The following is a 12,309-nucleotide window of genomic DNA, read 5'->3' as shown; positions in this document are numbered from 1 at the left end:
CACCCCCAGGTACTGCTTTAACTGCAGCCTCCTGCGGATTACTCTGTCACTGCTCTGTGCAGTTCAAGGCTCCCTGGCACTGAGTAGGCTCCTACTGTTGACCCTCTTCCTGACCTCCTCAACAGCCTCCTCCTTCACTGATGGACATCATCAGAATACAAAGAGGGTCTTTCTGCAGACACCCTTCATCTTCCATTTGCAACAACAAGATGTGCCATAGACGCACAGATACTGTCTGGGTTTTCAGGACTGCTTTCACCATGTAGTGCTCTGCATCTCTGGAAACGGGTCCAGGTTTGCTGTACTCCCCAGCCATCTCTGTGATGCAGCTCAGTGAGAGGGCCTGACGCTGCAGCCCATACTCAGGTGAACAGTGGCTGTAAAGCACCAGCTGAAATGCCTATTGATCCACAGCTTACGAAAAGGAACCAAGGTTTTCACTGGGCATTATATTGTTGTCTCCCTCCTGTGTAGAAGGAGCCTCAGGAGATTTAGGCACTTGACTCCTATTGACTTTTTACCTACCTGCTGCTTTGTAAATGCCAGTCTGTTTGCTTCAGCCCGTCTTAGAAATCCTCATCTGCATGTCTGTGGGCACTCTCTGACCCTTCTCTCTGTGCTCAGGTCCAGTAGGACTGCCCTAGTGTGTACAGTGTGTCTGGGATCTGGGCAACCACACCGGTACTTTGCCAGCTCCTGAGCCTTTTTATTTTAAATGCTGTGCACTCTGATGCTGCTGAAGCATTTCTGGAGCTATACTCCAGAAAGCCATCTAAGTGTTCAGGAGCAGCAAGGGCAAGGCTGATCCATAAGGGACAGATGCTGCTCTGACAGCAGGAGCAGTCCCACAGTACCTGAGCAAAGCGAGCATCAGCAGCCAGGTTCAGCCAAGGTTGCCAGACAAGTCCATAGTGATGAGGCACGACCAGTGTCAATCTGGGACATCCAATCCACGGGTCAGTCAGGAGGTGGATCAGCCAGGGTACATGACCTGGCACAGGCATGGCTGCAACATGGTGTGGGGAGGGATAAAAGGTGAGAGCCTCAGCTTAATTGCAGCTCACAGGAGCTGGGGCCTAAGCCTGCACTGAGGCTTCTCCCAGCTTTTTTTCAAATAGTTTCAAAGATGATCAATACTTCCTGAAGAGCTCTGTGTTGTCAGGGAGCTAACCTTGAGTGCAAGAAGCTCAACGCCCAGGATGGCAGGGGCACATGCTCAGGGCCCTGGATCAAATTCATAAGGTGAAACGTCCCCTGCCAAGCTCTGTACCTGTGCCTCTGGCCTCAAGGATCCCTGATGGCACTGCTGGGACCAAAGGGTGGAATTATCCACAGGGGGAGCTGTGACTAGGTTAAAGTGTTGCCAGTTGGGTTTCTCAGCTCTGGAACTCAGCTAATTTTCATCTTGAGATACTGATCCCTTTCAGGAGTAGACCCAAAGTCAGATGAAATTTGAAACCCAGCTTCACGGGTGATGCATCTCACCTTAAGGCTTTTCCTGAAGACAGAAAACTTGTCTCCTCAAAGAGAGGTGATGATGGGGAGGTAATACTGTTGTATATGGTATGCCAAGGACTGACTCATGTTAGTGTTCATAAGCTGCTCCTTACGTGATGTGGAGAGAGGTTGAGAGAGCTCCTGTGTGGTTTTGGCATGTGCTCAGTAAGTGAAAATGGCTGGAGAGAAATTGAGGACTTTTCAAAGAACAAGACAGTATGGCGAAAAAATTAAATACTTGTTGGTGTTCTCTGCTAACAAATACTTTCCCAATAAAGGAATTTTATAATGCAGAAGTTATGTTTTGGGTTATTGTGATTAAAATACAGAGATTGCTTATGCAGTTGTTAGCATTATCTGACAATCCTCAGAAACATTTTCATGGCAAAATTCACTAGATAAATCTGAATGAACAGTAGTAATTGTTTTAAGCTTCACATATTTGCTTTGATCTTCTCTGATATCCTGGAATTGCCTCTGAACAAGATCTCTTCTCTTTCCCTTCTCTACCTTTTACTAAATTGTCCGGGATGTGCAAGGTCCGTTTTTGGCCTAAGGCATTGGGAATACCCTAATTGCATTTACAAGGGGTACCTTGATTGTTGCAACTAGTCCTAAAGCTTCATAACACGCCAGGTGAGCCCAGTGTTTTCTTCTTCCAGACTCAGATCATGTACAAATGGATTGAACCCAAGATTTGCAGAGAGGATCTCCCCGATGCATTGACCTTACCTCCTTCTGGAGAGAGGAAGGATTGTCCACCCTGCAATCCTGGCTTTTACAACAACGCCTCATCTTCCTGTACTCCTTGCCCACCAGGCACATTTTCAGATGGGACACAGGGTAGGAGTCCACAAAAAATCGCTTGTGTCCCCAAAACCATTTGTCTGCTTGCATGTGACTTAGTTTAATGACACTTCATCATAAGCCAGAGTTCTTTTTGCATAAAATACTTATTAAAGAACATTGGAGAGTTGGATATCTATTTTCACTCCGAAGTCTTTTCTTATCAGGGATTGCTGCTCTAAGTTGATCTGCTGTGTTCTGGATGCATTTATTGGCTGATATAAACATCCTGGAGGTTATTTTATGGGATTCTAAGAAGGAAATCAAATCTACAGTCAATAATTCCTCCTCACGCATTCTCCTGTCCATGCCAAGTTCTTCCCTTTGAAAAATCTCATTTTAAGCAGTGTTAGATGAATGCCCTGCCAACATTGTCTAATCTAAACTCTGGCTTGTTGATTCTGAGATGTATTGGCCCAGTGGTCACCTGCAGCATTTTGTAGGAACTCACGTTTAGTGGTATGATCAAACCTTCAGCTGAAGCCACTAAAAAAGAAGTGTGGTGTGGGGGATCAGCTGCAGATAACTTACCGTGGGGTCATGATCTGCAGTTTATAAAATTCTGGTCTTGTTTCCACTCTTCTGGTCCTGATAAGTCTTTGACCGTTTAATTATAAAGAAATAAATTATTTTCTTTGCTCATTACTTGCCCCAGAGAGTAAAAAAATAATATCTGTGTTCTTTAAAACACTTTTTGAGATGTGCTTTGACCTTGTGATTTCCTTTTCTCGCCCTGTAGAGTGTAGAGCCTGCCCTGCTGGGACTGAGCCAGCTCTTGGGTTTGAGTACAAGTGGTGGAACATCCTGCCAGGCAACATGAAGACATCTTGCTTTAATGTCGGGAACTCAAAGTGCGATGGGATGAACGGTGAGCCAAACTCCCTGTGCTACGTGCCTGTCTCCTTCACTGATCACTGTTGTAATGGAGCACCTGTCATAATAAGTATGCTCTTTGCTGTGTGAGTCGCAGCACAGTTTTCCTCCTTTTCTTTAATTCCACCGGGCTTGAAATTTCCTGTAGGAAGCAATGTCACAATATCACAAAGAAATAAAAAATCTCTTGCACACCAGAAGAGGGCAGGAGTTGCAGCATACGTGAAGGTCCCCTCAGCCAAGGGTCTATCTCACCAGAGGCTTTGATGCATCTCAATATCCCCATTGGAAAAAACCACAACTATCTGACTTCTCTCTAGTTTTTCTCCTTACATGTTTTATGATAACTATGCCCATCAAGGTCACACATAATTCTTCTTGAAAACTTAATTAAAGCCTGTGATTTTGTTCATTTAGCCCTAAGATCTTTCTCTCTGCACATGTGCTAAGATTGCAGCAGAGAGCAGTCACAGCTCACTGGTGAAAATGATCCTGTTCGGGACTTCTCTCACCTCCAGCTTTCTCAGGAAGATTTTCCTCAGCCTGAATCGCCCTGTCAGGCAGTTGTAACTCAAGCTTTGAATAACCCGTCTCGAGCAGAGGGGCACTGAAGTATGTTTAACACATAGATTCATTGGTTCATCTGTTTTAAGGCTGGAAGAGATCAGATGGATCATCCCCCTTGAGCTGCACAGCAGGTCAGGGAATTTCAATTACTTTGCTGATTTCAAGGTGACATTTGCCTGTAAAATCAGCAGTTCATACAACTACTAGAATTTTTCATTCAAAAGCATTATTATACTACTCTATACAAGGCATCATTAAAATGTACTAAAGTACTGAACTGCTTAAAAACGTATGGTAACATAGAATTTTTTTTTTTTTGCCATATGACCCAGAAATCATTCATTTCTTGATTTTTTTTTCTTTTTTTTGTCCTGTGAAGGTTGGGAGGTGGCTGGTGATCACATTCAGAGTGGGGCAGGAGGCTCTGACAATGATTATCTTATCTTGAACCTGCACATCCCAGGATTTAAGTAAGGAACAGGATTTTTTGTCATCTATTTCTCATTTATCTCTGTTTCTTACACCTATTTCACTTTACCCTTGGAATGAAACCAGTTTTCCATTCTGAAGTCCAATAATGTCAGAGACAAGAGGAAACTTGAATTTTATTCCTGTGTCCTCAGTCAGCCCATTGCAAGCAGACCGTTCTGTAAGACCTTGGTTTCTAGCAGTGTTTGCTTCGGTCTGGGATGCCAGCTGGTTGGCTGTGTGGAAACTGAAAAAGGATATTCCTATCCCTCTGTTTCTAAACTATCCCAAAGTAACCAGCTAAACCTGCCATAGGGTGGATGCTGGTGCCCGTCCTGAAGGTGTTTTGCGGAAACCCAAGTTACTTCGTGATGTGGCTCCAGGCAGCCTGCACAGTCTGTGCTTCCCCCGGGGCCAGCGGAGAGGCACTGAGGAGGACAGGCCATCCCACCTCTCATGGACCCTCAGACAAGATGAGATAGCTCCTTGAGGTGCTTGTGTCTCTTTGTCAAAAGAGTGAGCTTAGCCTCCTAGCCCAGACCAGGTGTCAAATATTCAGACAGGTAAGGTATGGCAAAATGAGCTTCACCCCCCCTTTGTTGTATTTCAGCTGAGGAGGGATTGTGACTTCTTACACCCCATGAGCAAACCCTGATTTTTATTTTACAGTATGAGTAAAGAGCAATTAAAAAAAAAAAAAGAGAAGCAAGAAACCTATCTGTGGAAAAGCCTGGTGTGCACCAGCTTGCTCTTTGCTGTTTAGTACTTTGCAGGGAAACTCCCTGAATACTTCTCATTTGCGTGAAACTCCTGAAAGCATCCCCCACCAGTGGAGGGTAGAAGCCATTAAATCGGTGTAAATCACTTAAAACATGTAATGCATTTAAGCCATAAGATTCCCTTCCAATATGGTCAAATTCGGGTGTTGATTATAAGGAGGGAACTCTACCATAAAGAGGTCAGACAGTTAAAAAATAACCCTACTGCGCCCGATATCTGACGCAGAGCTGCTGTGCAAACCTGGCCTCGGCAGTTCTGCAAGGGCAGGTTTTGTGACAGGACTTTTGACGCTTTCCTCGCTGTACAAAAAGCAATTTGAGGGATTGATTGCTGCCTGTCTGGAAAGCACCTTGTAAATGTTTTGTTCCTTCTCTGTTAAACAGACCTCCGACATCGGTGACAGGAGCGACTGGGTCAGAACTAGGACGGATTACTTTTATTTTTGAGACCATCTGTTCAGCAGATTGTGTGCTGTACTTTATGGCGGTAAGTGAGACCTCTCTCTCCATGACTGAGGACTGAACCTGGTATTCCACATGTCACTTTAATACCTCTACATAGGTGTGATTAGTTGCACTTGGTTTATTATGACTAAGATTAAGTATGACATTAGTTTAATATCTGCGGTGCCCTTGCAGGAAGGATTTAATGAACGACCTAGCAGAATTCCTCCACCACATGAGTTGCAAACCATTCCTGGTTATCTGTTTATTTTAAAAGGAATCATTGGACACCAAAGAGCCAAATTTTCCTTTGTTAAGCTGACTGATAAAATTCTCAGTGTCTCTCCTTCAGCCTCTGTCTAATAGAGTCATGAATCAAAATACGGGACAGAGGGATGTGAAACAGAAAATCAGGGAATTTAGACTTGATTCTGTCAGTGATCTTGGGGATCAGTAGGGCCGCAGACCAATGTTTGTCTGTGAAAGCAAAGTGCTGTATTTTTTACTTTCCTTATCTGCTTATTGAAAGTCCATGAGCTGAGGAAGGTAACTGGATCTATGACTGCTCCCTTGCCCCTTCCATTGCAAAGGGATGCTGGTCCTTCTTTTTATTTAGTGGTACTTTAAAGGAATCTGCTCTTAATTTAAAGAGAATTAAGTGAAATTATGTCGTAATTTAAAGGAATCTGCCTCAGTGATAATTTAAAGGAATCTGTTTTAAAAGAAAAGCATCTTTCTCTGGAACATTTACAGATGATGGAGAATAAGAAACACAAACATAGATTGAAGATATTTTTCTTATGTAAACTTTGATGCTGTCTTATTGTCTCCAGTTCTGTTTCAGTAGATACCAACAAAGTGGGTATCCGAAGACTGTGGAAACTACAATTTTTCTTTGAATTTTGGCCTTCCCCTTTCTGTGCTCTGCCACCCACATGTTTTATGCATAAACAGAATTTCAGTTCTGAAAGAACCACTGTGCGCATCTGTCCTCATGACATTTATAATCTGCTATAGGATTTTGAATTTAAGAGTTGTGTGTACTAGAGCATCTTTTGGAATAGACACCCATTCTCAATTAAAAAATTAACAGTGGTGGAAAACTGAATAAATATGTTTGCTCTCCTTTATTAAATATTAAATGCAATGGTAAAGTGCTTTATATATATTAATCTCTGTATTATAAAACAATGGTGTTTAGTGTAGTATGACCACACTCTTCATCTTTAAAAAAAAATTTTATGTCCATTTTATAGGATGTTAATCGAAAAAACACCAACGTGGTGGAATCATGGGAAAGAAGTAAAGAGAAACAATCCTACACTCACATCATCTCCAAAAACGCTTCCTTCACATTCACCTGGGCCTTTCAGAGAATAAACGAGGGCCAAGATGTAAGTACTTCTTCATGTAAAGGGCTTCACAGCACAGCTTTCCTTGGACATTCATGGCCAGAGCTATTGCCCTCCATTGAAGTTGACAGTCTCCTTGTAAGGGGCAAGTGGCTGTCACCGTATAGCAGCCCTTGGGAGGCAGCTGTGGATAAATCATCCATGTGAAAGACAGATGCATGCATAAGTCGATCCCTGAATCAGTGCACTGGTGCACAGAGTTGTGATGAGTGTCCAAGTGCAATGTTGTGATGACACCAGGGTGGTTCCTTGGCTCTCGTTCCAGAGCAGACAGTTCATCAATGACATGGCAAAGATCTACTCCATCACGGTGACCAACGCAGTGGATGGAGTCGCCTCTTCTTGCCGGGCCTGTGCGCTGGGTTCTGAGCAGTCTGGCTCATCCTGTGTGCCCTGCCCGACAGGACACTACATTGAGAAGGAGACCAGCCAGTGCCAGGAGTGTCCAGACAACACCTTCCTGTCCATCCACCAGGTCTACGGCAGGGAGGCCTGCATCCCGTGTGGGCCTGGCAGCAAGAGCACCAAGGTACAGAAACCATGTGTCTCTGAGTGATGGGCAGACAGAGTTTATTGGGATACAGGCATTCGAAGGGCCAGTTTTAGTGCTTTCCTACAGGTATGTGCCTTGTGAGCATTGAGGTATAATTATAACCAGTGATCCCACTCTTCCAAATATGTCCCTAATCTAATTTCTGTTTGTAAATATGCAATAAGAAGATAAAATTGGCCACACTGTCACAATTGGTTCATTTCAAGAAGTTGTACTAGGGACAGTGGCAAATGTGTATGTTACTTCCACCTAAAACTGTCTCAGACTACTGCTGCTTTAAACTCAGAGACTTCCTCAGCTGGATGATGTTTCTGTGTCTTTAGAAACCTGTAACAAGTTTGTCTTTCATAAAATTGCCCTTAAACCTAGATAAACATTTAACATGTGCAGCATCCTTTGGCAAGGAGCTGCACAGGGACTTGAACTGCTCCAGTTTGTTTGAATTCTGCCTGTCTTCAGCTGGGTTCATATCCTGCCCCTGTTTCTTGTGTTTCCTTTGCAAGATGCAAGTGTAACTGAGGCCATGCTCTCGTCTATCTGCAGGGCTTTAAGCTGGGACATTTGGATCCTAAAAGCACCCACAACAAAACAAAGCAAGGAACTGCATTTTCTTGGCTAAAGCAGCAGACAGCAGAGAGGCCAGGTGTAGGGAACATTAGACCCCTGATATGGGATTACAAGGGACTGAAACAGGAATGGGAATTCTCCTAAGGGAAAGGTGAATTCCAGAACAGGGCAAAGTTCCCCTCCATCCTTAATAAAGAAAGCAGTCCTGTCTGCACCTGCTTGCTTTAACTCCCAGGTGAATAGTTTGCTGCTGGTCCTTAACTGCTCTTTAACGTATGCCTTTTCTTCTCTGAAGGACCACTCTGCCTGCTTCAGCGACTGCTTGGTGTCATACATCAAGGATAACCAGACCCTAAATTATGATTTTAGCAACCTCAGCCAGGTGGGCTCATTGATGAGCGGACCCAGCTTCACCTCCCGAGGAACCAAGTTCTTCCACTTCTTTAACATCAGCCTGTGTGGGAATGAGGTAAGCTCAGCTGGTGTTGAGGGGCAGGGGGACTGACCAATTAATTTGCTGCCCATGTTGATGCTCTGTGGGGTCATACAGAGACAAGATGAGGACAGCTGAGCTGTCACTGACATCGGGCAAACACTTCTCTCTGGATCTTGCTCAGCAGTGCAAGAGGACTTTTGAGCAGCCAAGTGATTTTCCAGAGCAGAGATGACAGTGTTTTAGGTATAAGAAACACTCAGAAGAAACTCCCTGTCACAGCCCTACCTGTTCTTAGTTCTTGTGCCTTCAACTCACTTCACAACCCTGACCTTTTTGAGCTGTCACCAAGGAACTCAAGTAAGAGTCAGAGCCTTTCAATGGCCAACTTCTTTCTGTATGTTTCGCTTGTGGCTTGGCTGGAAACGTTGCAGTCAGCAGAGCCCCTGGTCACTCTGCTCTCTGCCAGTGGCTGAGGTGCTCACTGCTGACTTTCACTGCAGCCTTTGAAAGTGGTGGAAAAATGTGTTTAGTCCATGAGTGCAGTCTCTGCCCCAGAGTCCAGATTTTTCTGTCTGCAGCTTGGACATACATAAATTGAAGTTTCAGAGCGGTACCGGTGATGTGTATTGTCCCATGAATGCCAATGCATGTAGTTTACATTAATGTTCGGCCCTGTGAAGTTCTGAAGTCTCTTTCCCATATCCCAAAGGGTTTGCATGAGTTGAGGAGAATGAGTAGTCACATTTCTTTGCAGTGTTTTGCATACTTTTAGGCTTAAATGTGTGTTTAAGTACCACCTGGCTTAGAGCTGCTGGCAACTGGATCCACAGCGGTACAGACATGCTCACTCCCCCATGGAACTGGTCTTCATTTTCCCAGAGTATTACGATGGTAATACAGTACCACCAACCAAAGGATTAGGTCGTGAGTGCTTGGCATTTTATCAGGACAACTGAGTCTGGTGATTTGTCTTGTATTGCTGTTGCTCTGGGATTCTAGCACCGGTCTTGACACATGACATTAATGCAGCCTTGAAGGCTGTATATCTGTTTAGGGATTTCATGTAGTTGTGCTTTGAAAATATTTTATCTGTACTAAATCTCAAATAAAGAGGTATTCTACAGTATATCATTTAAGGGCAAGGGAAATAGAGTTTTCCTTTGCAAGCCATTTTATTATGCTCTGCAAGTAAACACTGTGCTGTCAAGATAAACAAAGAAGAGTGCTTCATAACACAGGTTTCTGTTAAGACATACCAGAGGTGACATCATGTTTCTGGGTCTGTACAAGGCTTTAATCGTACCTTTCACAGTGGCACAGTTTGTTATTGCAATTTGTCCCTCTCATGACAGAAATATGAAGTTGTTACTAAGGTGAAGTAATCAAACTCATCCAGTTTGCAGTCTCTCCTTTCTCAGGCTTTTCCACGTCTTATCAACAACCAACATCTTCCTCATTTTTTCCTGATTGTCCACAGGGGAAGAAGATGGCTATTTGCACTGACAATATCACAGATGTCACACTGAAGGACATGGTTGCAGAATCAGAAGATTTTTCTAATTTTGTGGGAGCTTTCGTCTGTCAGTCCACCATCATTCCGTCGGACAGCAAGGGTTTCCGAACAGCCCTGGCTCTGCAGTCCAACAGCCTTGCTGACAGGTTCTTAGGTACATGGTTTGTCTTATTGTTATCATAGATGTACCCTTGTGTATTTAGGGCTGCAGAGTAAATCCTTCTCAGCTCAGCAGTACTGCATTACCTTGGGGGAAGAGTGGAAGGGCAGCCTGAGATTCAGTCTCGCTTTGTTCCGAGCTGTGAAGCAGATCTGGACAGACACCATTGGTTTTTGCTGCTGTTTCAGTTCAGCTGATGGCTGAAGGAGTAAGGGCTGCCCCCATTCTTTGTTTTCCATGTCCACGTTACTCACTCTACCCTGTGTTTGGTCTGGTGGGTCCCATGGTGCACAGAATTTCGGGACAAAAATCTGGAGAATGTAATTAAAAAGCACTGGTTTTCTTTCATGTTTCCTACCCACCTCATGCAGGGCAAGACCAATCACTGTAGTAGTCACATTTGTCCAAGTGTTTCTGTCCATGCCAAGCCCCCACTTGGGCAATTTCAGAAGAAGAAGCTGGTGCTGGGACATAATTAGGCGAGGAAGGAGAAGGCTTAGGGCAGCATGGGGCCGTGCACATCATTAAGTCTTGCATTGCTCTGACTCACAAGTTCCCAGAGTCTGAGGCCAGATTAGACAATATAGTCATTTAGTCTGCTCACCTATCCATTACAGGCACTGAGTGTTTGTACTTTCTCCCTGGCGCTGAGCCCAGAAACTCATGTTTGACAAAAGCACGTCTTTGGAAGAGCATTCAACCTGGACTTTTAAGACTGCCAGAAAGAAAAGCTTTGCCACAGTCATTGGTATTTTTTTTTCCACTGGTCAAACACTGTCTCTGTATTTTGCTTTAAAGCAGACTCGTTTCCTGTTTGAATTTGCCTGACTTCAGCTTTCATCTCTTGCTTCTTGTTACTCTTTATCCCTTTCACACCTACAATTTCCTCTTTGGAGAAATATATGGTGTGTACTGGAATCATTGCATCCTCCCCAGTCTGTTCTTCTGATAAACTAACTAGACCAAGTTCTTCTAATTCTCTTGCTATCATGTATTTCTCTCAAGCATCTGAATAATTTTTGGAGCTCTTTCTGAAGCGTCTGTAACTTGTTATTATATTTTCTTAAAGCATAGGCTTCAGAATGGAATAGGATTCCAGTATTTAATTCACTATAATGGCAATAAAAATCACTTCTGTATTTGTACTTACATGCAAGGATGGAATCCCTGAGTCCTTCTTTCTCCAGACTCCTGGGATTTCATGATGGCTTCTTGGATCTGATGTCCACGCTAAATCTTGTTTCAGAGTTAGTTTCCAAGGGGTAATCTCTCTTCCTCAGGACGGGCTTTCATCTCTTGCTGCACTTCTCTGCACTAAAATATGTTTAGTACAATTGGGACCAGCGTACCAAGTGAACCAAGTTTCTCTGTATTTTATTTCTGTTCCTCTTAATCTTTGTCTCATTTACACACTTTACCAGCAGCTATTATATAGCTACTTGCAGATCCCTGATGATAATCTTCCATTTTTGGACTCCAGTACCAATGCCTCGAGAAGCCTGGAGACATACCACATTTGATGACAATTTCTCATGGCCAGATAATTTTATAATTAGTTAGTTAAATAATGTTTAATGCAGAGTGTCCGTTTAATTGATACTATACTGCTAACTTTTAAATCAGAATCTCATGTGGTAATTAGTGAAATACTTGATAAATTTACATAATTCTCTTTAGCAACCAAATTCATAAGCATTCAAGGAATGAAATCAGATTGTTCAACAGGAGATGTTCCCCATAAATTCATGTTGACTATCACTCATTATGTATCTATTCATTAAGTGAAACCCATCTTCCACTTAACATTCTTGATATTTGGCCTCCTCGTGTTAGCTACATTGTAATTTGGCTTACCATATCCCCTCTCCATCAGTCTTTTGACATTTTACTATCATTAAAAGCTCTGTTAAAGGTCACTCTTAAGTATGGGTTTGCTAGTTTATAAGTGTGCATGCCAAGTAGATGCCAATATTCTCTCCTGCCGCTGAAGGAATGAGGTGTTCAGTCATTGTCTTGGAAAACAAGTAGGCCTGATTTTTTCCCAATAGAGAGAATAGATATCAAGCTCTTCTGCTAACTTTTCTTTATCACAATTTTTACATTTTAAAATGGTTGGATTTTGCCTTTCCTATCCATAAGATGTACTTTTATTTCTAGTATTTCTAAAAAATCTGCAAACTTATAATTTTTCTAT

General features: G+C 43.1%; 1 protein-coding gene across 2 annotated transcripts in view; it reads left to right on the top strand.

Moving 5' to 3' along the window:
• KIAA1324L (KIAA1324 like) overlaps window positions 1-12,309 on the top strand; it is a 50,644-nt gene that overhangs the window by 25,796 nt on the left and 12,539 nt on the right. For both annotated transcript variants that reach the window (XM_026862461.1, XM_026862451.1), the window contains 8 exons: window positions 2,160-2,340; window positions 3,083-3,211; window positions 4,163-4,253; window positions 5,415-5,517; window positions 6,731-6,868; window positions 7,152-7,415; window positions 8,302-8,475; window positions 9,920-10,109. In XM_026862461.1, the coding sequence (XP_026718262.1) occupies window positions 2,160-2,340; window positions 3,083-3,211; window positions 4,163-4,253; window positions 5,415-5,517; window positions 6,731-6,868; window positions 7,152-7,415; window positions 8,302-8,475; window positions 9,920-10,109 (1,270 nt within the window). The remainder of the gene's footprint in view (window positions 1-2,159; window positions 2,341-3,082; window positions 3,212-4,162; window positions 4,254-5,414; window positions 5,518-6,730; window positions 6,869-7,151; window positions 7,416-8,301; window positions 8,476-9,919; window positions 10,110-12,309) is intronic.

The sequence above is a fragment of the Athene cunicularia genome, assembly GCF_003259725.1.
Source record: "Athene cunicularia isolate RWA chromosome 1 unlocalized genomic scaffold, athCun1 chr1_part2, whole genome shotgun sequence".
Lineage (NCBI taxonomy): Eukaryota > Metazoa > Chordata > Aves > Strigiformes > Strigidae > Athene > Athene cunicularia.
This window is presented reverse-complemented; position numbering and strand designations above follow the sequence as displayed.